Source organism: Lactuca saligna, chromosome 4 (assembly GCF_052625555.1).
Source record: "Lactuca saligna cultivar CGN05327 chromosome 4, ASM5262555v1, whole genome shotgun sequence".
NCBI lineage: Eukaryota > Viridiplantae > Streptophyta > Magnoliopsida > Asterales > Asteraceae > Lactuca > Lactuca saligna.
Window position 1 is genome coordinate 104,038,380 of NC_136420.1, and position 27,915 is coordinate 104,066,294.

The 27,915-nt window shown below is 34.7% G+C and overlaps 2 protein-coding genes across 2 annotated transcripts; both read left to right on the forward strand.

The window, feature by feature from the left end:
* Positions 1-9,873: 9,873 nt before the first annotated feature.
* LOC145042548 (26S proteasome regulatory subunit Rpn7) lies at positions 9,874-12,891 on the forward strand. Its single transcript, XM_078990995.1, has 8 exons — positions 9,874-10,091; positions 10,186-10,300; positions 10,873-10,963; positions 11,539-11,684; positions 11,782-12,001; positions 12,079-12,187; positions 12,257-12,425; positions 12,569-12,891. The coding sequence occupies exons 1-8, from the start codon at positions 9,956-9,958 to the stop codon at positions 12,741-12,743; spliced, it is 1,161 nt and encodes a 386-aa protein (XP_078847121.1). The 5' UTR covers positions 9,874-9,955; the 3' UTR covers positions 12,744-12,891.
* Positions 12,892-15,905: 3,014 nt separating this feature from the next.
* LOC145042549 (uncharacterized) lies at positions 15,906-19,271 on the forward strand. Its single transcript, XM_078990996.1, has 12 exons — positions 15,906-16,266; positions 16,382-16,510; positions 16,830-17,024; positions 17,092-17,139; positions 17,296-17,424; positions 17,568-17,692; positions 17,780-17,890; positions 17,992-18,100; positions 18,224-18,342; positions 18,469-18,622; positions 18,708-18,852; positions 18,936-19,271. The coding sequence occupies exons 1-12, from the start codon at positions 16,153-16,155 to the stop codon at positions 19,004-19,006; spliced, it is 1,449 nt and encodes a 482-aa protein (XP_078847122.1). The 5' UTR covers positions 15,906-16,152; the 3' UTR covers positions 19,007-19,271.
* The last annotated feature ends 8,644 nt before the right edge of the window (positions 19,272-27,915 follow it).

The window sequence follows — 27,915 nt, forward strand, 5'->3', positions numbered from 1 at the left end:
GACTCTAAGACTTGTATTGGAACGAAGTATGACTCATCTTCTTGATTTAACCATTTCAACAATTCAAGATCCCTTCTTCTTAGTCATAAGAATGCACTAAGACTTCCTTAGAGAACAAATTTTGATATGGTTTCTTAATCATTAAGATGATCACAAAACTGATACTAAAGTACTCTCCCATCTTTTCAGATTTGAGAAACTTTTATCCTTCTGCCTAATTTGATTCTTCTTATTCGCTTTGCCATACGTTGGAACCTCTTTCCAATGTCTCAGAGTTACACTTAAGCTTGTAAGTATAATCATATTTACTGAGCTTTAGTAAACTATGACGAATAGCCTTATATCTTTTGTGGTGGACTTGACCAGTGCACAAGAATGTGTACTCGATCCCTTAGTCCATTACTTGACTCACACATCCATGTGAACAAGTAATTAGTCTTAATTTTTCCAATACTTGAAAGTTCTCATTCATCATGCTATACAACTTGCATGATTCCAAGTCCCGGTCCAATTGGGACTTTAGATGATGAGAATCTTTCCTTATTTGGTAAATTTAGACATTACCACAAATGAAAGAATCAATTTCATATTTCCACTCTTGCTATTAATGGAATCATATAAGCAACAATTTTTCCTCAAATGCCATTGTAAGGATATTTTAAAATAAATAAAATCAAAAATTTTCTTTTATTTTAAAACTATGCGGAAAAACTTATCCTTACAATCCATATGAAAACTTGTTGTTATCTATTCCTAAGCAATATCTCATAACTCCTAAGAAGTAGCTCAAGAATCCGATCTTCAAACTACGCGTTAGAAATCCATCTACGCGATCAGATTCAGCATATTATTTCTTTAAGTTTCTTCACTTTTCTTTGATTCTTAAAACATCACCATGTGACCCAGTCACATCATGCATCAAGAATCTCATAATAGAAACTTAACAGAGTTAGATAGTGGACTTTACCTGAAGTAGAGTCAAACTTATTGACTTTAACATCCTTAGGTAAGTTTGGCAGCTTCGCAACTAATGACCCTTTCTTTGGCAAATTAAACATATGGACCCTTTGATAATGGTACACGGGACTATTACAGACTTAACCTTTTCTCTTTACCATTTGGTCAACCTAGTAGACTATGGTCAATCCCTTTCCTTGGGAAGAGAATGTTTTTTCTGTATTTCCAGTGTCACCATTGTCAATGTCCATAAAGTTTCAGGAAGTTGATCTTAGCAAATAGCTAAGATCATTAAGGGTCTTGTCATAGTCTGTTTCATAGGTGTCCCAAAGGAACTCACTACGTGACTTAGAAAGTGATTGAACCACCAACTTTCTCAAGACTTTGACACCCAACTCTCCCGGCTTGTCAATATGTGACTACATCTCCAAGATGTGATCACACCTAGACCTTGCCTTGCCAATAGGGCTTGAGTGACCTTAAACTTTTCAAGAACTTGTGGGGTAGGGAGAATAATTGGAGGAGGTGAAAGAAGTATGGTTTCCATTGGAACATCATCTTCATTTAGGAAGGCTTGTTTCAAGAGAATTGGGAAGATCATAAATGTCTAAACCAGACATGTTTTGGGAGATATTCAAGATAGTTGATCTTAAAGTCCTTAATATGACACCCAATATGAAATATTAAGGCTAGGACCCAACAAACTATTTTATAACTTAGAAGAGGTATGCCGTAATCCAAGCTATAAAACAATTTGAAGGTAGGTGCATGACGATTCACCAATTTCCACCAAGATAAACGAAATGTATTATTAGGTTTTAATTGGTTTTTGAAACTCCTAGATCTTTTGAGATTCATTGAACTGTTCAATGGCATGTTTCAATCTCGAGTGTGCCCTTCAGGTTTTATGACTGGGATGCCGAGGATCACAAAACAAGGTGTGAAGTAACCATGCAAATTACTTGGTACCCTTAAAGTGTTTATCCCTCAATCGATGTGCCGGTTAACCACACACGCTCCATCGATACTATGATAAATATTAAGTCACCCTTTACCTACCTTGTTAAGTCCAAGTTAGTGTGCCGGTTAACCACACACGCTCCACTAACGACTTAGACAAAGTGTAAAGTGTAATTTCATGGATTAGCACCTTATTCACATTTTCCTAAGTAACTAAGATCGGGAATTATTAAGAGTTTAGTTACTTAGTATTTATCATTAATACTTTTAATGAAGGGAGAATTATAGTCATGTCAAACCCGTTCGGCTAACGACCCTCCACCAGTCAAGCAAGCGGTGGGTGAGAGTGGACACCCATTAAGTTGCCATTTTATAGGCAACAACCTTATACCCACCTTATAGACCGGCTTCGTGAATGAGGCGTACTAGCGGTAAGACTGACTTTACTCTTATACATATATATATATATATATATATATATATATATATATATATATATATATATATATATATATATATATATATATTATTAACTTATAATATTCTAAAGTATAAGGGTTGAATTTTAACTTTTAAAATTCTAAGGGCTAACTTGGAATTAAAGTATTCATAAGTGAAAACTTTACAAATTCCAAAACTTGAGGGCAAGTTTTGAAACTATTCAAAACTAATTAATTCCATAACTTATGTGTTTAAAGTAGTTTTAATCCAAAAACTCTTCAAGTTCCATAACTTATGGAAGACTTTAAACTAATAAAGGAATTAACTTTTCTTTATTTTTATAACTTATGGGATTAATTAAGGTTACACTTTTTTTTTATTTAATGAAGAGACTCTTGACTCCAATTAATTAGAACTAGACTCTTCATTTTTGTAACCTTTGCCAATTTTATGAGTTTTATGAGTCTTTAATGTGACTCTTCATGTAACTTGAGGACAATTTACACAAACACATTTTATACTCAACTCTTAAATTAAAATGGATTGAAAACAACTATTTCAATTAACTTTTCTATTAATCTAAGCAACTCATAAGAACAAGATAATTCAAATCAAACTTTTTCATGTAATTAGTCTAACCTTTAAACTAATACAAAACATGAATCCATTGACAACTATCTTTGAAAATGGATTAGCATGAACATTACCACATTTAAAAAAAAACAAGTTTATAAGTTCAAAAACAACTTAGGGTAATGTTCCTAGTCCATTTCTAGCCAAAAACCTCGAAAATATGCTGTCTGGGGTCCAACTCGTCGAGTGCATGAACAAAACTCGGCGAGTTGGATGCATTTTGCCTTGGACTCATCGAGTCCTTTCATGGACTCGGCGAGTCTGCTGGGTAGACAGCAACAAAACTCGATTTTTTAGCTTCTATTGCAAGTATAACAAGAAAACAAGCCTAGGCTCTGATACCACTGTTGGGTTATGAGCATTCTAACACTCCTAAGTGTACATGCAACCCTAAATACCTTGGATCTATGTTTTCTCTATTATACATGCAAATATGAATATCCAAGGTATTATCCTAAACTAGCATACAAAAACTATCAATATAACAAGATAGAATACATACCTCTTTAATGGTGCTTGTCTTCATGAAGCTTGAGTGCCTAGTGCCCCAAGTGTGACACCTCAAATGGTTCACAATCATCAAAACACTTAGAATAACTTAGAGATAATTCTACACTTCATGAAATCGGCTAGCCCTTTCTTAGTCTCACTAGTGGCCGATTTTCCTCAAGAATAAGATGCTTATATAGTTATACAATTAGGGTAAACCCTAATTGTCATGAATTTCCATTTCCTTGGATCCATGGGTTCAAATACACCATGGAGCATCCATGGAGCATCATATGGGTTTTGGCCTAACTAGATAATCCATGGAGCATTAGCCCACTATACAAGTATGGATGATTTACACAATCAACCCATATATTTAATTAGTCTTCTTTTGATCACTCAATTAATCCTAGATTAATTCTTGATCAATACTAATTAAATAATCTCATTATTCTTATTATTAATATACTAGAACTTATAATATATTAATAACCATAAGTGTTTTATTTCTCTCATTTAGTCTATCCAAGTGCATGATGGTATGCAGCCCAAATGGACCATGTCGGGTCGGGTCAAGTCTTACCAATTATAGTTATGGACTTAGACATTAATCCAACACATAGGCCGACATTGGTGCCTTACATCCTCTAAACTTAGTGAGGAGACTCACCTCGCACTGTTGAATCCTGCGGATAATCTCTGGCTGCTGGATGACCGATCCCCGAATTATCAAAACAACACCCAATCAACATTTGGGTCCCAATTCATACCCATAAATCCATTACTAGGGTAAATGACCAATTTACCCCCACCTACTTTTGGACCAAGACTTAGGCCCAAACCTAATAATCCACAAGGCCCAAATACCAAAAACTACCCAAGGCCCAATCCATGGCCTAATTTTCCAAACTGGGCCCAAATCCATAGTGGACCTCCAAAAATAAATATCAACCTAAACATGATTGCCCAACACGACCCAAAACAATAAAGCCCAAAAGATGACCCAAATACCAAAATCCCACTCTGCTGAGTACGCGAGGCGTACTCAGCTTGTACGCTAAGCCTACTAGCTTAAGAGCTTGTACGTTGCGCGTACAGGCTTGTACGCCCAACGTACTCCTCTTGTTTGACCAACTCTCAATTCTAGCTCTTAATCCATTAAGCCAGGACGTCCAAAACCTTAGAATAACTAAATATAAGTGACTTGATCCATAAAGTCGAAGGCTTTAAGCCTTTGCATGGTTATGAAGCCCAACACCAAAGATGAACTCCAAAGGTCAAAATCACTCCAAATTGTCTTAAAACTTCTTAATACCTTAATACTTTAGTCTAAACTTCCAGATATGATTCAAATGGACTTCTTAATTCATAAAGTTCCTGACTTTATGACTTAACATGACTTAATGGGACCCAAATCAAAACCCTAAGTCGCAAGCTTCACCAAAAGATTACCAAATCATGCATGGAAGGTTTATACTCATCAAGATCCAAACTTTATGACTCCATAACCCAACAAGGTCCAAATAAGAAGCTCAAAGGTTCTAGAGTAACTTCTACTCACAAGAACTGCCACAAAGGGACCAAAATCATAACAAAGTGCCACCAAGCTAAATGTACAAGAAAAAATTGTCAAGGTTGAGACTTTATACCTCCAGAAGTTAGATCTAGGTGAATAAAGCATGGATCCAAAAACTTTAAGTCAAGCAATGACTCTTCGAGAAGTTCCTTCTTCCCTCTCAAGCACCAAAAACACACATAAATCACTGTTGGGATTAAAACCCTAATTGAGATTTGATGAACAAGATGCGAAAAATAAGAACAAACACAAATATGAAGATTATGTCGAATGATCACTCGATTTATTGAATTGTGAGGAACAAATTACACTTAAGAAATAATAATCTAACTCTACAAGAAAACTCACAACGTGGCGGCTACATTTTGCCTCACTCTTTTAACCCTAATTGTGAATAATACATGACTATTTATAGGGAAAAGACAAGTCTTGGGCTTTTAACCTAGAATTCGTCAAAGGGGCCCATTGCCATCATCCATGGAGTGCTTTGAAACCCTACAATCTCCCCCTCAAAGTATGGAATGGATGACAATGCTTTAACTTCCAAAACAAGCATCTAGCAAATAAAAAGATCTGCAACGAGGAATATATGAACCAATCCACGAATCTTGATTCTTCAATAGTCTTCAAACACGGGCTCTAGGATATATAAATCAGGCACTGAAGTAATGTCTTTAAACTTCATTTTCGAATGTAATCCCAAAGAATCTTCATGAAAACCAAACCCACCATAAAAACCCATTTCAGAACAAAGAAACCGAATCACTTCTTGTCTTTGAAGAGCTCCCCCTCCAAGTCACAATGATCTTCAAATAAGCTAACGATATAAGCCCTCAAAAAATATCATGTAACAACCCAAACTTTATGATTCGTAACGTCACTTGATAGAGAAAATACAAGAAGTCGGAGATATAACAAGTCCTTAGTAGAGCTCGATAAAGAACTTCCGCTGTAAAGGATACTTCTCTGTAAAAGCTTTAGCAGAGCTCGATGAAGAACTTCCGCTGTAAAAGCTACCTTCATAATTCTACCATAAGCTTTATAAAAAATCTTCAACTTTAAAAAGTCACAAATCCAATTTCGAATGGCCATACCAAATTCTCCCCCGATTTATAATCAAAAACATGATTATAAAGCCTTCAAATGGTGATGAGAATGATCTTGAATGGATAAAAATTTACTAAGCTCCCCCCGCGACAAAATAATATACACGATAAAGTATAAAATTCGAAAAACTCGTGAAAATTTGTCGTTATCACAAAAAACGACTTTTCGAACCGCCGAGACTTGATGGAATCATTATTTTGCTGTTCATGAAAAAATATGAGCGTTGAAAAATCCAAAATTGTTCACCGACCCTCAATGCCGTAAACTTTTCTGAATATTGGGCAGAAACTGTCACTTACTGAAAGATAGGGGCTAGAATGGAAATTCTGCATCAATATACCCTTTTATTTGTAATAATTTCTGAATTTGAATCAAATCTGCCAAGCTGGGAAAATTACAGGGACCAAAAGTGTAACATGCAGTTGTCTTCCTAATTTGAACGGATAAAAGCGAACAGCAACTGCGATCAGTTCCAATTCCGAAAAGACAATATGTTCATAGTTCTAAATGTCCAATAATTTCAATCACCTCCTTCTGTTTTGATCAACAAGTTCTTTTTCGATTGAAGAAAGGAATTCTGATTCCGAGTCCATTCATCATATCAATTCCGAATTCCAATTTCAAGATCGAGTTCTGAACTGAAGATTCTATCTATTCAATTTCCGATTCTGAGACCTACTTTTCAATTATGAAATCAACCATCAATCGTGAATATGGTTTCTATTCCGAACTTCAACCACGCCGTTCTAATTGTATACCAAACGAGCCATCATAATTTCTAAACATTCTTTCATATCGTTCTGATTCATCTTTGATTCTGAATGATTGTTCCAATTCCGATAGACGTCTGATTGCAATGGTCACATTCATTCCGATACTGCCTTTGTTTCTGATTATATTCGCAGAAGGTTCAATTTTGCTCCAATTTTGACTTTTAGCTTTGACTAGCGACATCAATTAACGCCAAGCAGTAAAATCAACTTTCTCAACATGATTTCTAGATCAAGCATGTCGATTTCCAGATAAAACATCGCATTCAATCAAAGATCAATACTAACTCCGTCTATTCATTACAATGCTTCACATGTTCTTCACTGTCCAAACTCATGTCGTCATTCACAAGAACCATGAATCACAAAAACCACGAATCATCAAATCGACATGTTCATCATTGCAACAATTTAGAATGGAAAATCATTTACAGGTGGTTCGACTTTAAGCATACACAAGATAAATGAGATTACATTTGCAAACAAGAACAATTGAATATCCAAGAAGTAAAAATTGACTTTCAGATCTGATCATCAAACATTAATCCATTCACAAATTGAAGGAAACCAATGAATCTCAATAAACAATTGAATATCAAGCAAGAATCGATTGATTGAAACACAAATGAAAAACTTTGGTTTGAAGGTAATTTTGTCATTGAAGGACAAGTAACTTATACCGGAACGAAGGAGTTTAAACAGAAAGAAGTTTGGGCTAGAACAAATGAATCATTGAGCAGTAATGACAAAAAAACTTTTCGCCAGATCAAAAGAGATATTATAGATCAATTTTGGATCAAACAATCAATCAGATTCAATCAAAAAATACGGACAAAATATGAATCGGATTAAAAAAAAATACCCAGATGAACAGGAGAATACACCATGAACAGTAGCTTGAACAATAATCTTGATTCCAAGACGCCAAAACACCATAAATCTTCAATAACTTGTGCAGAAAATCATCAAATCAAGAACCGATACTTTAAAAACCAATTAGATCTTCAAAGACCCGCTCTGATACCACTTGTTGGGATTAAAACCCTAATCGAGATTTGATGAACAAGATGCGGAAAATAAAACAAACACAAATATGAAGATTATGTCGAATGATCACTCGATTTATTGAATTGTGAGGAACAAATTACACTTAAGAAATAAGAATCTAACTCTATAAGAAACCTTACAACGTGGCGGCTACATTTTGCCTCGCTCTCTTAACCCTAATTGTGAATAATACATGACTATTTATAGGGAAAAGACAAGTCTTGGGCTTTTAACCTAGAATTCGTCAAAAGGGCCCATTGCTATCATCCATGGAGTGCTTTGAAATCCTACAATCACTTTGAAGCTCAAGAACCACTCAAATGGGGGATAAGGGTCGATTTCTAGTGTTTAGAGGGATGGAGGTTGAAGATATTAGGGTTAGGTTATGAGATAAGGAGCTTAAATAGGTTCCAATACCTAAAATAGGGTTTGTGTTTGATTGGAGTACACCCAATGTAATTCATAGAGCATCTGCGACCATCTTGGTCAATACGCCCAACATACGCTCCACGTACTGCCTTTTTCATTAATACGCCCCGCATACCAGGCCAAACCTTAAAACCACCAAACTTCCGAAGGCCATAATTCTTTTTTGTTATAAGTCTGTTTCCGACGATCTTTATATCCATGGAAAGGTAACAAGAAGCCCTATATTTCTATCACCCATTCCAGTCTTAAGACCTTCCGAACAAAAATCCAATTTCCACAAAAGGCCAAACATACACTTTATCGAAATACCCTTAGGCTCCAAAACACGAACCGAACACTCAGATCACTTTAATTACATCACTCACACCCAAATGGCCTAGAGATCACCTATTCAAAGTCCTTAAGCCTTATGATGACCGATTTTCAGGCCGCAACCTCGAAGCCACAACCTCGAATTAGGAATCGATTCAGAACAGGGCGTTATAAATATATATAGTGAAAGATCTTGCGAAATCCATAACTTCTTCACACGAGTATGTTCTTGATGTTCCTTATATCTTCAGTTTCGTATTAACGCGTGCTACAACTTTCCTTTACATTACTTTGGCTAAAAATAATATATTTTGTTTCGTATTTTATAACAAATACTGACACAATGCGCTGTAACGCATAACTTCGAAAAATTATAACTACTTTATATGACGTCAGATTTTGGTGTTCCTTATACTTACAGTTTCATATTCACAACTACTACAACTTTCATATAGAGTATTTCATCTGTTTATAAAAAGTTACTTCAAATATTATTTATATACAAATAACAATTATATAAACACATATCACGTATTATGAATTCTTATTTATTTAATTTTAAGAAAATTTACATTATTAAGTATCAACTAACGTAACTAAGGATTCTTCTTACGACATGTTTTACGAAAAACATGAACATTACACTAACACAAAGACTGATAATTGAAACAAACTGAATGACAGTTCAATTAGTAATTCTAATTCACATTTCAATCTTGACATTCTCACCCTAGTTCAAGTAAGTTCACATTAAGCTTTTAACCCTAATTTTTGTTTCATAATATTGAAAACCTTAATTTACTTCAATTTTTTGTGTTCTATTTATCTCTAATATGTTGTTGTAAATTATATATAAATAACCAATTCCGATTGTTTGTATTGTATGATTATAAAAGTATGATACAACTATTAAAAAGTAGAAGAGATGTAAGAAGTTATTATGTAAGTTAAAGTGGATCAAGAATGAAAAAAATATTAAAAATAGAAGACATGTAAAAACAACTTATTACGTAAATCAAAATGGAAGAACTTGAATTTTTGAAGTATACAAATCACCCTATTTTAACATAACATGTAAGTACATGGACTGAAAATGAAAACGACGAAGAAAGAAGGGCGTAAACTACAACTTATCTAAATAAATAAGAATAAGGTTTCTCCTTCTGCAAGTCAAGAGAAGGGAGAAGAAACTAAAAGCTTTCCGATCAAGAACGAAAACCAGAAAATCGACGCCATGGAAGGTACAGAAGGCACACAGCAACCTCACCTAGTTCTAGCTAACAAGCTTTTCCTTCTTACTCATTCCGATGTCGATGACATCGAAAAAGTTCGCCTTCGTGATGAGGTCATGTCCACTGTCGTGGCCGACGGTAATCATTTCCACTCAATAACCAATTGGATCTCATAGTTTTTTTGAACTCACGTTAATTTTTGTTCATGTTGTGTGGATTTTTGATTTTGAAGACATGGCGCCGTTGTACGAAACCCTAGCCGCGAGTTCGGTGCTGGAACTCGACCAGAAGGTCTTGGATTCCATGCGTGCTAAGATTGCCGAAGAGCTCAAGAAGCTCGATGAAAAGTAAGCTATGTTTCATTGCATCTCACTACCAATCCATGCTTATTTGCAGAAATATATATATGTATATAGATTTAACGGCCTTGAATTTGAAGGTAGCTGTTCTTATTTCCGCAACAAACTTTTTTCGTATGTTTAATCCATCTGCATTTTACATGGATTTGTTATTAAATCTGTTACTGAATGACACTGGCATTTTTGTATATAACCACCGATACCTACATGAAAATGTTGCAGTAGTTATGCTTGAATAGGTTGAAACGAACAGTCTAAATCTAAGCCATCAAACCATGAACTTAAGATCATAATACAAGCTGTTGGAGTTTGGGCTTTTGTATTGCAATGTAACAATGTATATGTGCTTGCCAAGTTCCATCATAAGAAAGTTTAAATGGCACACATTAGGATCAAATTCTAATAGCTTACTGGACATAAATCTATGTTAATGGAATCTATGTTCAGGACCTCAAATTCCATGTCTTCCAGTTTGCTATTAAAGCAAATGCAAAGCAAAAGTGAGTGATAGATTGGTTTAGCTTGTCTCACCATCTTTTTTGTGTTCTTGTTTTTTTCAGAATTGCGGATGCTGAAGAAAATTTAGGAGAAAGTGAAGTTAGAGAAGCTCATTTGGCAAAATCTTTGTTCTACATCCGGATTGGTGACAAGGTACTCAACAAATAAAGTTTACCCTGTTCATGCACATTTTATACTATGTTGATTTCCAGGGCAAGTCCATAGTTTTTCATGCCATAATAATGCCCCTATATTGTACCAAAACTCATAAACACCATAAGTTCATAAAACATAAATGCAACACATGCCATGATACAATCATTCATCTGTTTAACAAAATATTTACTCAAAGATCCTGATAAATAATAAACAATTCCTTGTTCTCTTCTCTCAATTTCTGTTTTGAGTATGTGATAAGGAAACATGTTTGATGCCTTCAACAATTAAAACGAATTATATTCAACAAAGAGGATAAAATCAAAACAACTCATTAAGTTACCATTATAAGTTACAGATTGAAATAATTGTATCTTTTTTGTAGCAAAATGTTCTGAAAATAAAAAAACCCAAAAACAAAATGATTATATGAATACTATAGTGAACAGGTTTTTGTATGAAAAAACAATCCTATTTTGAGCACCTGATACCTTGAATATGTCTTATTAACCCAATTAGCATTTCCATAAAAAACAGCTAACATTTTTTTTTATAATCTTTATTGCAACCAGGAGAAAGCACTAGAACAACTGAAGGTGACAGAAGGTAAAACAGTTGCTGTAGGGCAAAGAATGGACTTGGTATTTTACACTTTACAAATGGGTTTCTTCTACATGGATTTTGATCTTATATCAAGAAGCATCGATAAAGCAAAGAAGTGAGTTCTTCTTCTTCTTCTTCTTCTTCTTCTCTTGATTCAAATTCCATTACCTTGAAATCTTGATAACCCTAATTCTGAAATTCTCATGGCACAGCTTGTTTGAGGAAGGAGGTGATTGGGAAAGAAAGAACAGACTGAAAGTGTATGAAGGGTTGTACTGCATGTCCACTCGCAACTTCAAGAAAGCAGCTGATCTTTTCCTTGATTCCATATCAACTTTCACTACTTACGAACTTTTCCCATATGACACCTTCATATTCTACACTGTTTTAGCCAGTATTATTTCATTGGATCGAGTTTCCCTTAAGCAAAAGGTAACCCTTTCCCCCTTTTTTTTTTTTAAATCTTTTTTATATTTTTCTAACTTTTTTTTCTTCTGAAATCTATGCAGGTTGTGGATGCACCAGAGATTCTGACAGTGATTGGAAAGATCCCATTTTTATCAGAATTTATGAACTCTCTGTACGAGTGTCAATACAAATCATTCTTCTCTGCTTTTGGTGAGTTTTATGTTTTATAAGTTTTACATGTTGATGAGGGTTTAATTTAATAGTTTTATTTATTTGCAGCTGGGATCACTGAGCATATTAAGTTGGATCGTTATTTGCATCCACATTTCCGTTTTTACATGAGAGAGATCAGGACAGTTGTGTATTCTCAGTTCCTGGAATCTTACAAGAGTGTCACCATTGAAGCCATGGCAAAGGCATTTGGTGTCACAGTTGATTTCATTGATCTGTAAGCAACTCTCTCTCTCTCTCTCTCTCTCTCTCTCTCCCTCTCACTTTATATAATGAGAATCATTATTTGTTTATTTCAATGTATGAGGGTATTTTGGTCTTTTTAATGAGACATGTGTGTGAATTTGGTGGGGGAAACAGGGAGCTGTCACGATTCATTGCAGCGGGAAAGCTTCATTGCAAGATTGACAAAGTAGCAGGTGTTTTGGAAACCAACCGGCCGGATGCAAAGAATGCTCTTTATCAAGCGACTATTAAGCAAGGGGATTTCTTGCTCAATCGCATTCAGAAGCTCTCTCGTGTTATCGATCTTTAAGTCTGTAACCTCTCCTTCCTTCCTTCCATTTTCCCCAATTCAAGACTCCTCCTAGTGAACTACAAGACTCTTGTTTTGTAATAGTTTATGCTTTTTATGGTGTATCATGATTCTTATGCAAATTTATAATACCATTCAATTACCAGTCCATGCATGTATGTTTTTTGGTTATATATCTATTCGTCCAACGTCACCTGCGATTTTCTGTGACTTTGTTTTATGACTTTGGAGGATAGTTTCATAGTAGTCCATGACAGTTTTTTGGTTGTTGAATGGAATGAAACAAACGATAATGGAAGCTAGGTAATGGAATGGAATCAGGCATTACAATTACAATAACTCTATTATTGTATATATTGGTTAAAGTAGATTATCCTAAAATATATATTTTCTAGTAATTTAATACTAAAATATATATATTGGTTAAAGTAGATTATCCTAAAAAATTTCTGAAGAAAATTTGTCATTTTACAAATTTCTTACGTATAAATGAGTTAAATACTAATTTTTATATCGTTAAGGCATTAAAACAAAACAAAGAGGAATCATGTTCTTTCAAGAATGCTTCATTGTTCACTCTATTCCTAACTGTAAAATAAATAATTCCATTTCTTTCAATACCAAACCAAATAACTTCTTAAAGTATCATACTACAAAATTTATTGGTTTTGCTGCAAAACAACAATCCCTTTTATTTTGAACTTGATATTTGTTGTATCATTTCAAATTATATCCTTAATTTTATTTTTCTTGCAAGAAAAGCATCATCCAATCTGTAGCCATGTATTGGAGAGTTAGGTTTAAATGAATTCTGTGAATGCGGTGAGAATTTTAAGACTTGATTTGTGTCGTTGGATTATCTAGATAAATGGCTATACACGATAAGAGTGTTAATAAGTAATTTTAACTGAAACTATCTATTTATAATACCAATATTTTCAAAATTGATAACCATGTTAGTATAAATTAAATTCACGAGTTTTAGCCCAAGTTAGATAAGATATTGAAATGTGTTTTTAGAAATTTTGACAATAATCAAATAAACCATTATAGAGTAGTTTTTGCTGGATAGAAGAACATCGCGATTCCTTATTGCTATCTGGGTCTCTCTAGATATAAACAATTACCCTTTATGTTTTTAGTCTCTTTGTCTTCCTATGACAACTCCATAACCCCATACAATACCATCGTCCCACTATTAACCTACAAACAGGATGATCAAGCAAAAAAAAATTGTAGGTTCTAATTGCGAAAGAAATAAAACTTTTGTTTCAAAGCGCAAAAAGAAGAAAAATTTACAAATTTAGCCAAATACATTAATGATCTTTTAAAAAATTGATAAAAAAAATTGAAGTTTTTCTACATTGAAATCGTAGGTGGTTATGCACCATGTGATTTCGTCCCATGTATCTATGATTTGACCTACATGGTCCACGATTCCGTCACATATAATTTTTTTTTTTGAAATCGCAGATGGCTTAGGTATACCTGCGATTTCCTCCAAAGTACCTGCAATTTCCTTTGGTCGATTTTGTTTTATATGTACCTACGATTTCCTCCAATCGTATGTATAAAGTTTTTCAGGTGAATATTGATTTTGGTTGATTTCTTAAGTTGAATGTGTGAAAATGAAAGTTATTCAAAGTTTTGACGTTTATATACTTCCGGTCCATAAACCGAAAGTAGGCCTAATTTGTAGCCCAATATAGTGAGATGGCTACTGGGAAGGTTGAATCGCATTTTAGCTTAATTACCTGTGATTTTATTGACTATTTTTTTGAAAAATGCTAATTTTTAGCTATTTAGTGAAAAATCATTAAGAATTTTAGCTAAATTTGTAAATTTCTCAAAAGGAAAAGAAAAAAAAACTTAAACCTTTTAGTGTTAAAATTAACCATTGTTATTGTTTATATAAATATTGAAGAACTAGTTTTTATATAATGAAAAGAAAAAAAAACTTAAACCTTTTAGTGTTAAAATTAACCATTGTTATTGTTTATATAAATATTGAAGAACTAGTTTTTATATAATTTGTGGTTGATGTGGGAAAAATTCTGGATAAAGTTAGAATTTTGTATGCTTTAAAAATTGAGATAAATACAAATCCAGTCAAAATTCTTAATAACTTATCAAAAAATAGTCAAATAAAACCACTTAGTCAAAAATAGCCCACAAAAGAGTAGTCAACCTACAGTTGACTATTTTTTCCCCATAATGGGTTTTTGTTTCGTGTTTTGTATAATTTTTTTTAGCCTACGGTTTCCTCTCGTTAACCTACGGTTTCCCACACCGTAGCCTACGGTTTTAGGAAAAAACTACATTTTTTTTTAAATCTACTGTTTTGGGGTTAAAATCTACTGTTTTGTCAAAAAAGCTACTGTTTAAAATTTTATTTTTATATAATTTTATATAATTTTTTTTTGTGATATAGACTATAAAATAGATTGTTTATAATATATAGAAATTGTTAAAATAATTCTCAAAATAACTTGTAAAAATAATTCTACTTATTATAAACAATCTTTTTATAGTCTATATCACAAAAAAAAATTAAATTTTTTTTTTAAAAACAATAGTTTTTTTGACAAAACAGTAGATTAAAAAAAACATATGTTTTTCCAAAACCGTAAGCTACAGTTTGGGAAACAGTAGGTTAACGAGAGGAAACCGTAGGTTTTAAAAAACCTACGGTTTTGTATCTTAAAAATGAAAAAAAAAAATTATACAAAACACGAAACAATAGACGAATTGACGAAACAGTAGACGAATATCGAAACCTACGGTTTCGTGGATTATATTTGGACATTTACTAATTTTTGACTAAAAATTGCTAATCACTTTCCTAATTTGGCTAATTTAGTAATAGCCCCTTAAAAATTGATATTGCTCCTTTGTTTACTTCCCATATTATTTGACGTGGGCCACCTAAAGATACGATATACCTAATTTTATTATATATAATATTATATAAATTTATAATCATTTAGTATAATTTTTTAAAATTAAAGTTCAAATTTCAATCAATTACAATGAAGACATATCAACGGGAAACCATAGTTGAACCAATTTACAAAACTTAACAAAAATTAATTTAATTTCTAAGTATGTATAAACAAGGAATATACATCTACAACTCCCTTCCATGTTGCTTAATACATTGTTGTTAACGAAATATTCCATCCGTTAATAGCAAATGGGCTAACCTCAAAATTTTCATAATTTCATTGCTATTTGCCTCACGCAACAATAACATCGCTTGGATTGAAAGAGAAGAAAACCCCAAGAACACAAGCGAAAGTTGACCATTTCGGCTTCAAATCGAAGAAAAACGCCCAACTCTCCTTCTGGTTTCATCTATAATTTCACGAACAAGTTCAAAAGAATCCCAAAAACAAAGACCAGTAAAAGAATGGCTTGTGTAGATTTCAAAGAACTTCAAGAGAAATTATCTACTCAGTTTAGACCATGGCAACGATCCTTCCAATTCTGGGCCAGGGCTGCTGATATCTATGCTGGTTATAAGGTGGGGCGCTGATAATTCTTATTCTTATTTATTTATTTATTTATTTTGGGTGTATCTTTTTCAGGGTGTTGACTGTTTTCTTTGATTTTGGGTGTTTTTGGATGTGTGTTTTTAGGTGTTTCAAGTTAGGGTTAGTTTTGAAAAAGATGTTGAAAAGGCAGAGTTAATGTGGGAGAGACATCATGAACATGCTGCTGACAAACTTTATTCCATGTGCTATGATATGGGTGGATTCTTTCTCAAGGTTACTTTCAAATTCTTCACCTTTTTTTTTATCTCATGGGTATAAACTATAAAGAGTCTTTATGCTAAAAAGGCTGAATCTTTGTTGCTCACATTTTCTTTAACGTGTGTTACTATTTAGTATTTAATATTTATGCCGATTTATGGACCAATAAGAGGTTTCTGAATTTGGTCTGATTTCAAGATTTTTTTTGAACTTTTAATCACGGGTATTGTTCTTTATTCCATTTTATCGACTATCAAGGTGCAATTCAGTTAGGGTTTTTCAAATTTGTTTTACTAATAGTAATAATTAATAAAGGGGATGTGAAAATGATTAGGTTGCTCAAGTTGTTGGGAAGCCTGATTTGGCTCCAGCTGCATGGGTTAGGAAGCTAGTGACTTTGTGTGATCAAGCTCCTAAAACCCCATCTAATGTGGTGAGGCCTCTTCTTGAGAAGGAGTTGGGTAAAAGCATTGAAGAAATGTTTGAAAATTTTGAATGGGATCCTATTGGCTCTGCTTCAATTGCACAGGTATGGGTATGGAATCTGTTAAAATGAAAATATAGAAAATGAAAGTGTATGTTACTATTCCATGTAGGTTCATCGAGCTAGGCTGAAAGGTGATAAGAAAGATGTTGTTGTGAAGGTACGTGTACTTTAAGGCCCCGTTTGGTACTAAGGATAGGACTGAATATGTCAGTCTTTGTACTGTGTCTGACATGCATTAGACTGGAACTGAGACTTGATGTCAGTAGGACAAAATTTGTGATTTTTGATGTTCCGACTATTAAATGCTTTGTAGGTACAACATCCTGGTGTTCAAGATTTAATGATGACAGATCTTCGAAATTTACAAGCTTTTGCTTTATGCTTACAAAAGACGGATCTCAAATTTGACTTGTTCTCTGTGTGCAAAGAAATGGAAAAACAGGTTTGGTCTTTAGAAATCCAAGAAATCACATGATTTGAATGCTATAAGTTTTGGTTTAAATAAATCACCAAAGTTTCATAAATAGGGTGAATTTAAATTTTGTTTTGTTTTGTTTATGTGGATAATAACTTATGCGATTCAAGATAGGGTATGAATTCGATTTTACAAGAGAAGCTCTTGCTATGGATAGAATTAGAAATTTTCTTAGTGAAAATAACAAAAAGATGCTTGTTAAAGTCCCACGCGTAATCCGGGATGTTGTCACAAGGTGAATAATGATCTTTTAGTTACGTTATTTTAAATTTTAACTTTATTCACTTCTCATAGTTATTTTTTGTTTTAAAAAATTGAGTAGGAGGGTTTTGGTGATGGAGTATATAGATGGAATCCCGATATTAAACCTAAAAGATGAAATAATGAAAAGAGGAATAAATCCAGATGGTAAGATCGCAGTGGCATCAAAGCAGTAAGCTCCATAGACCTTAAGAGTATGAGACTTTTGTTGCAATAAACACCTTTCAACTATTGTACATATGCAACTCTAAATTAAACTATCTTTAAATGCAGGAACATTTTGAAAAGTCTGAGTCTTGCTTATGGACAAATGATACTCAAAAGTGGTTTTTTTCATGCGGATCCTCACCCTGGAAACATTCTCATCTGTAAAGGCTCACAAGTAAGATGATATTTTCAACTTTTATCATGAGATCTTGAAACCTTAATTCATTCATTCTATCATATTAAAATGCCATGTTTTAGATTCATTCATGTAACATTGTTCACAATCTTTCTTGCTTAGGTTGCTTTGCTTGACTATGGACAAGTCAAAGAACTTCCTAATTCCTTGAGGTTTGGTTATGCTAATTTGATTCTTGCTATTGCTGATAATGATCACATAAGGGCATCTGAGGGACTTAGGTACTACTAGCCTTTTTTTTTGGAGTGAATCTCAGTTACTAAAACAACAAAAAATCTAGATCTACATTGATTTCATAACAATTAGTAAAAACTGTAAGAGAATTGATTGATAACATGTTTCAACAGGGAGCTTGGGATAAATACCTTAAGCCTATGTGATAATGAAAAGGAAGAATTGTTTAAGCTGGCTCAGGTTATGTTTGACACGAAGCTGCCACCTGGAGTGAAGATGTTGCAGCCTTATGCAGAGGATGCCACGTTGAAGAAGGTTGCTGTTCAGGTCTGTGATTCTGTTTGTTTATGGGAGTTAATCATCTTCATCGGAGGAATTTCTGTTTAGCTCATTTATTGATGTTGATTAATAGGCCTTCCCGGAGGAGCTGTTTTCCGTTCTACGAACGGTGCATTTGTTGAGAGGACTTAGCGTCGGTCTAGGACTGAATTACTCGTGCGCGGAGGAGTGGCGGCCAATTGCGGAGGAAGCTTTGTATCATTCCGGCAGACTAAAAGGTTTGATTGTACCGTACAAGTCTGTAATGCGCGTGACATTAAGCTACTAATTGTGATGTTTAATCTCTTTTCTGCTGTTTCAGATGAGAATCTGAAGTCAAGGAACCTTCGGAGGCGGAGGTTTCTGAGAAGATCGTCGGGGTGGAGGAAGTAGAGCTGGGAGCCACCGTTGTCTTGTTTCTCCGACGACCGTGGTTGCTAGTTATAGATCATTTAGTTGGTATTGTGTTTGATGAACATCATCCATTTGTTAGGATGATTAGGTCATCGTTTTCTTCATTTTGTCAGGTAAGAACTGAGAGAGTAAAAGAGCCACAACCGAGTTGCAGGGATTTGGAAACGATAACGTTATAGTAACTTTGATTAATTTATTAATTTAATACATTCAAATTCATGGGAAAAAAAAAGTTACTTGTTTATTTTTATTTGAGAAAATTACAAAAATGGTTCCTCAAAATTGTTATTTTGGTCCGAAAATGTTTGGATTAGCATCACTGGTCCGAATCTTTCATTTTGTTACGACTTTGGTCCAATAGCTTAATACTGTTAATTATGTTTTGTTAAATCTTAATATCGTTAGTTATGTTCCGTTAAATCCTTATAGAATGCCAATAATGCCCCTGTTAATATAACCACCGCCTCCATTCCCTTTTTCTTCCCTTCCGATTAAAACCCTCCCCTATGAAATCATCAACAAAAGTTCACGATTATAAAACAAAATAATAACTCTAAGGTTTGTTGTATTCTGCTTCCGTCCACGAGCTTCGATTGATTTCAGATGTATTTGTTTACATTTTTATTTTGTTTCAGATGAATTTTCATGATTTGTCTCAAAACAATAGGGATATTGAAATGAAACTGCTATTTTTAGGGATAGGGGAATTCAAGAATTGCTTGAGCAAGCCGGTTCATGAGTTATTATGATAAGTTCATGAGTCGTTATGATAACAGTAACCTCATAGGTCACACGTGCTCTCTACTCAACACATGCCTTATATTTAGGATTATAGTTGTACTAGCAAGTATATATTAATTCATTGCATGCGTTGTAATACACACATACAAAACTATTAATAAGCTTTTATTTTTTCTATATCTTATATGGTATCAAGAGTCAGTTAAATTTCTTTATCTCGTATATGGTATCAAGACCCAATTAAATTTCTTTGTCTCTTATATGGTATCAAGATCCAGTTAAATTTCTTTTTTGTTTGTTCCTCCAGGGCTACCAATCATTTCTTACTCGGTCTTGCCACCAATTCTTCACTTAATTTTCACTTTCCCTCAATTAGCATCAAGCTAAACAGTGACAACTCTTCTTTATGGTGATTCACCATCATATCAGCTCTCGAAACTTTTGAATTAGAAAACTTTACCCTAACCCAAATCCCCTATCAGAGACCATTACTGTCTCCCCCACCGAAGGTCCTCTCAACACATAACCTAATCCCGAATTTACCCTTTAGAAAAAGAAAGAGGTTCATCTTATTGTGGCTACGATCGACACTCTCTAAACGAGCCCTAGTGTAATATCCTGTTTTAGATCGTCTGATATTCGGATTTGTGGGCTGCAACCCGGGCATGAGGAAGTCTTGGGGTTGCGACGAGTTGCTAGAAGTGTAGGGCATCTCGACACCTTTCCGTGAGTATGGGGTTCATTGGAATCGGAGTTATATCAAGGAAGCTATGGAAGTTTGAAGTTTTGGCAGGATAAGTCCCTCATTTGAGAAAGGTGGGCAACTGAGTACGTTGGGCATACGTGTGTGTACGCTTAGCGTACTTGTGACAACTGTCAAATTCCGGTCAAGACAAAGTCAACTGAAGTCAACAAGTCAAACCGTTTGACTCAATTTGCCCTTGGGTACTAGAATTTACATTATGAAACTTCTACATAACTCTCTATTTTAATAAGGAATCATAAAGCAAAAAGTGCGAACACCTAGATCTCCTTAACCTAAAACTGTGGTACGTGGCGAGCCAAACCGATAAAACAATGTTGCATACTCATCGGGAGTGTGTAAGATCCTTAAACAAGGTTTAACAGGGTTTACGAACCATGCATTGCGATGCTGGACACTCACAATTGTCACACATGGAACCTCTCTCAATCATTTTCACTCTATCTCTCTCTATGTCAAATCTCTCCCAAATCTCTCCAAGTATGTGAAACCTCTCTCAAATATCTCTTTGTATGAGAAATCTCTCCAAGAATGTCAAATATCTCCCAAATCTCTCCAAGTATGAGAAATCTCTCCCAAATCTCTCTCAAATATCTCTCTGTACGAGAAATCTCTCCAAGAATGTCAAATCTCTCCCAAATCTCTCCAAGTATGTGAAACCTCTCTCAAATATCTCTTTGTATGAGAAATCTCTCCAAGAATGTCAAATCTCTCCCAAATCTCTCCAAGTATGAGAAATCTCTCCTAAATCTCTCTCAAATATCTCTCTGTATGAGAAATCTCTCCAAGAATGTCAAATCTCTCCCAAATCTCTCCAAGTATGTGAAACCTCTCTCAAATATCTCTTTGTATGAGAAATCTCTCCAAGAATGTCAAATCTCTCCCAAATCTCTCCACGTATGAGAAATCTCTCCAAAATCTCCCTCAAATAGTTCCCGTAACTTTTTAGAATCATTCGGGTCATTCCGGCCCTTAACCGGGTCAAAAACGGCTTAAAACGGGGTAAAAACGAGAAAAATGGACCTTAGGAACCGAAACCCTTCTTAAGGAGGCGAAGCTCCTTAAGGCCGAGAGTACCCTGGACGAACCGAGCCTCTGTTGGCTGAATCCGGAGGACCGAGCCCCTGTAGCTGAGACCGAATCTCGGTCTCTGTCGCCGTCTTTGCTCCTTTTCTCCTCTCTGTCTTGATCCGCCTCTCGGTCTCTGCTCTCTCTTCCCTCCTCTCGGTCTCTGCTCCTTCTCTCCTCTCTGTCTCTACCCGCCTCTCGGTCTCTGCTCTCTCTTCCCTCCTCTCGGTCTCTGCTCCTTCTCTCCTCTCTATCTCTACCCGCCTCTCGGTCTCTGCTCTCTCTTCCCTCCTCTCGGTCTCTGCTCCTTCTCTCCTCTCTGTCTCTTCACGCCTCTCTGTTCTCTTCTCCCCTCTCGGTTCCTACTCTCCCTCTTCTTCCCTCTCGGTTTCTACCCTCCCTCCTCTCGGTTTCAGCATCAGAAGGCCGAACCTCGGCCAGAATTCGGAATTTGGTCACTTTTAGCCCATTTTTGATATTTTTAACATTTTAAGCCCGTTTTTCGTGATTTTAAAGCGGGATTTTCTCCAGAAATTATATTTTAACATAATAAACCCTAAATATTCATAATTTAAACATATTTTGATGAAAATCATTATTTAAATAATAAAAATCAAATGGGTGAATTATTAAAGGTGGAGTGTTGACTTTGCCTTATCCAATGTCACAAGCAACCACCCCACACCCACTCTATGACCAGCCATACCTCCCCACCTTACCTAGGTCACTTCAATGTCCCTTACACTCAATTTACACTCATTCCCACGTTTTTAGAGCTGGAACAAACATCCTCTCTCCTCATTTCTCTCATTTTCTCTCATTTCACTAAGTATCAAACACCACTTTTCTCTCAAACTTTTTCTCCACCAAACTCGAGATTCAAGGCTGATTATCAAGTGTTCTTCCACATTTGGTAAGCATAATCCATTCTCCTTATGATTATCTCACTTATTTCCACTCAAATCATGGATATCTTACACAAACTCCATCATATTTGTGTTAGAGCTTCGAATCTTCAAGTGTTCTTGGCTTGAACACTACTCTTCTTCAACACTTATCTACTGAAATCACTCAAGGTGAGTTCATACCCCTACATTTTCATGTTTTCTCAAGTTTTCAGGGGGGGGGGGGGGGGGGGGAATACAAGTTAAAACGCTAAGAACATAACTAAAATTTTCTAACAGCCTTCATCAGAAAAGTTCAACTCCATTCACGGACTGTTTTGGGCATCTTAAACATTTTTTTTTCAAAACTGTACAAGGTGAAAATAGTTCAAGTTTTTAGCTTTAAAATGACTACTTTCACATCTCCATACGATTTTTCTACAATTTATGGTGATTTTTACAAAACTGCCTATCATTTCAAACAACAATCTGGACCAGTTTGTGATTATGGACTTTTTCACCCAAGTTGGAGGTCATTAAAAATCGTGATAAAAATTATGAATAAACTAGACACATTTTTTGAACTCTCAGAATTTACGGATCTAGTTTTTGACTTCGTATGAATTTTCTATGATTTTTCCAAAACAGGGCTGAATGGTTAAAGTTAGCCAACAACATGTAAATATCATAACACTTTGTATTATGTTGAGCAAAGTGTATAAACCTAAGTTCTAATTATTGAATGTGTTTCCTTGTTAGTTTGTCATCATGAACTGAAACTAAGTCATTCATAATAAATATTGATTATTCATTTTAGAACACGTATATCAAACTATAAAAGTATAGTTTAATAAATTCATAACACTAATACATTTCCATAAAAGAGTTCATACATATTACATACATTTTAGATAAACTATAATAGGTATAGTTTATGATACATCACTCAACACACTCGTACAGAAAGAGTACATTCATACAAGAAAGATTTATATTCACACACATTTCACGTAAATTTGTTAACCTATAGTTTAATAAATTCATAACACTAATACATTTCCATAAAAGAGTTCATACATATTACATACATTTTAGATAAACTATAATAGGTATAGTTTATGATACATCACTCAACACACTCGTACAGAAAGAGTACATTCATACAAGAAAGATTTATATTCACACACATTTCACGTAAATTTGTTAACCTATAGTTTGATAAATTCATAACACTAATACATTTCCATAAAAGAGTTCATACATATTACATACATTTTAGATAAACTATAATAGGTATAGTTTATGATACATCACTCAACACACTCGTACAAAAAGGGTACATTCATACAAGAAAGATTTATATTCACACACATTTCACGTAAACTTGTTAACCTATATTGTGAGACTCTCTCTCTCTCTCTCTCTCTCTCTCTCCCCGTACGTCCAAGTGCGGGATATAATTCCTGGTAGTTATAATCAGAATCTCCTTGAGGGAGAACGTGATACTTGTATATAGATCTATATTGGGTTTGACACCCCACACCTTGCTGCTAGCTACAGTGGGACCTGCAGGTCTACGGGTGACAAATGTCATTTTAGTTTTCGCGACGCCTGAGAACGTCGTGGCAGGTTCACATAGTCATAGTATGATTATAGCGACTCACATAGGGATATAACAATCCATAAGTTTACGGGATTTTATTTTTAAAACCTAAATGAGTTTTATGTCGATTTAAAATCACTTTTTATCTCTATGAGTACAGATATTATTGTACACTTTTGGTTTTGGTAGTTACGACTACACATCATTTGAAACCACATTTATACTTTTAAGTATGGTCAATACTTGTTATTTCTCGGTCCTCTAATTTAGGACTACATATATATAAAGTATTAACAAACATGAGAACATACAGAAATTTCATTTAATTCAAACGCGTCCATGTCCATTTAAGCAGATAACATTTTCTATTAATAAGAAATGTTAATTATACATTTTGGTCTTCAGTCATAAGACTACATTAAACAAATTTTAAAGAAAATATCGAATTTTCTGGATACATATTCTAACGCTTTTACAAGGAAAACGATTTACTTTTCTAACGAAATTTCTTATGAACTCACTAACCTTTGTGTTGACACTTTTCAAAACTACTTGTATTCTCAGGAATTCAGTGAAAACAGGAAATCAACAACGTTTTGAGGATGGGACGATAAATCGTCAAACAGTTCATTTTGTATCATAATGTAATTGATGTGAATCATGTAAACATGTGCTTTGATGTAACATTTTCAATTATATTTGTGTTGGTTGTATTTACTTTTAGCACTATTATACTCATTGTTGTAATACTCTACATGAAGTCCTCCACCCCCGGACGTTTCCGCCATCCTTGGTTTGGGGGTGTGACAGTACTCATGTTTGTGACTTTTAAGCGTAGCCACCTAGTACGCTGGGCGTACTATGCTCAGAATGAGAAACCCTAATTGAGGGGTGTCCCTATATAAAGAATGAGATGGCCTCATTCCTGGCCACCATCCTCAGTCAATAAACCCTCTTAAACCTTAATCCTCGTTCTTGAGCTTGTGTGTGTCCATTTGAGAGCCTTAAGTTTTTTTGTGTGTTCTTGGAGTAAAGAAGGAGCCTTGGAGAAGGAGTGAAAGTCCAGGCCTTGGATCTGAGCATATCTGAGTTAGGAGCTTCATTATGAGGTATAAAGCTCCAAGCTTTCTCACTCTTTTGTTTTGAGCTTCATATTAGAGTATCTTAGGGTTTTTGCCCCAAAGTTGGAGACTTTATGAGTTATTGAGCTCCAAAGACTATGACCAACCCAATTTGAGTGTATTTAGTGGTGTTTGTGTCATAAAAATCAAGCCTTGGACGTTGGAATCAAGCCATGCATGAGTTATGGGCATTTTGGGTTAAGAGAGTGGGTGTTTTGGGTGTTTGTGACCATATTAGCCATGCAAAGGCTTAAAGTCACTGACTTTATGGAGTAAGGGCTATTAGGGAATCCAGATCTATGATTTGAGTCAAGGTCTTAATTGATTAAGACCAAATGAGTAAAAAGAGTGAAACTGGGGAGTATGACGAGCGTAATTCCAGTATGCCCCGCGTACTGCCCCTGTGTCCCCGATGGCCAATCTGGATTCGTGAGTACGTTGAGCGTACCAAGGGAGGTACGCCCCGTGTAACCTCACTGTGGACTTTTGAGCTAAGTCTCATTTTTGGGCCTTGAGTGTTGGGCCTGGCGTTTGGGCTTGTTGCAATAGAGTTTTGGACCATAAGATTATATATACATATGTTCTTTGAGCCCTTGAGTTGGGCTTGCCACTTAGATTCGAGAGTTGGGCCTTGGGAGATCCCATTTATTAATGGGTTTTAGGTTATGGATGGGCTGGTTAGTGGACTACCTTTAGAACTAATGAGTAAGAGTTTGGACTTAGTTGCTAATTGGGTTAATTGCGGGTTTGGCTCAGAGTTAGAGGCCGGTACGTAGTAGCAACGTTTATAAGGGCTGTTCATCATCCGAGGTGAGTCTTTTCACTATACTTACCATGAGTGGTATCTTTGTGTGACTGAGATGTCTAATGTGTTTATATTGAGTACTGAGATATCATGCATTATGTCTATGTTATTTATGCTGTGTATTATTCTGTGCTTACTAAGTTATGGGACCGGAGGGTCCCACTGAGACACATTGACCAGAGGGTCTTACTGTGTTATAGGCTCGAGTGGCTAATGAGTTGTGTGTGGTATTTTGGGGAACTCACTAAGCTTCGTGCTTACCGTGTTATGTGATATGTGTTTCAGCTTTTTCTCAGGATCGCGGGAAGGCACCAGCTTGATTGTACACACAAGTGAAAGAGTTATGTTTTGAGGATCCTGGATTTTAATCAAACAATTATGGAGTTGCGAGCTGTAAATTAAATGAATGAGATTTTTGTAAAATGTGTTATGAGAATTTTATGATTTTAAATTAAAATTTTGCTTGAAAAATTACGGTGTTACACCTAGCAATTATAGCTCGCTGTTCTTCTTCTCACCATACTTGGACGGCTATTGGGCAAACATTTCATGCATAAACTAGGGACCAATGCATATCCATTAAAGCGGTCTTCAGATGCTTTCCAAAGGCTCTATTTCCATGCTTGAATATGTGAAAAAGAAACGCACCATCGCCGATTCTTTGGCTGAAAATCTTACCCTAATTTATTTTGAAGACCTAATTAATCATATTCTTGGTGGATTGGACTCTTCCTATGGTCCTTTCATCACCGCCTTTATGGTCAAAGATGACCAAGCTACTGTCGTTGACCTCCTCGACATGTTGCTGTAAGAAGATGCTCATTTAGAGCATCAACATCTTCGTCAACCACCGGTTAACCCACCTCTGACTCCCACATCATCAATTCCGTTGGCTCTCACCACACATACCATGTCAAATCGCTCACCCTCTACTGTAACATCCCGTTTTTCGTATTATTACTTTTTAGAAAGGTTTAACAAATGCAGTCGATAATTATACATATTAGACAGATTCCTGGAATTAATAAATTAATAAAATTTCCCTTAGACGTGAAGCAAAAAAAGTATGCCAAGGAATGGCAAATGCCAAATATGAAGTGAAAAAACATGCCAAAAGAAAAAAAATACCATTCAAAATCATGTCACATGACAATAAATTGTGAAAACAACCCAATCATTTAAAAGTTTCCTCTGGATCTCCCCAATTGAAATGTACTTATGTACATATACCTATACTAAAAAATGTTAATAACTTAGGATAACATTAGTAAATGGGGGTATAAATAATGAGAAATCTCCGATAAAATCTTAATTTTTTGGGGCAGTTTATGGTTTAATTTCAACTTTTGTTTTTTTGAATAAAAAAATCCGGATTATTTTAAATTTTTGACAAATTAGCGATACAATCAATATTTTTTTTTTTCAAAAGAAAATGATAGTTTATCATATAAAATTTGATAATCGAGACTTTTTCTGTACGAAAATAAATGTTGAGATTAAACCGTAAACTAACCAAAAATATTGAGAATTTATCGAAGATTTCTCATAAATAATCCCCAAAAATGCTAATAACTTCAAATAATATAAGTTCACAGTGAAACAAAGTTTAGATATCAAAACGTAATCAGCCATTGGTGATATCAAACCATTACGGACTTAATTTAGCTACCACGTTTTCAGTTTAGTTTATTGTGCGCTTTAGTTTAGAGTTTAAACCATAACACAAAGTATGTTGTTCTTGTTTTTTTAAATAAAAAGCTACATGATGCTTGTACTTAGATAAAATATAACATATTATAGTACCTGTAAACCGAGGATATAATAATCCCTATAAATAGCTTCGAATAATATTAGTTCAAATCAAAATATAGTTGAAATATCAAAATGTAATCAACCACCAACA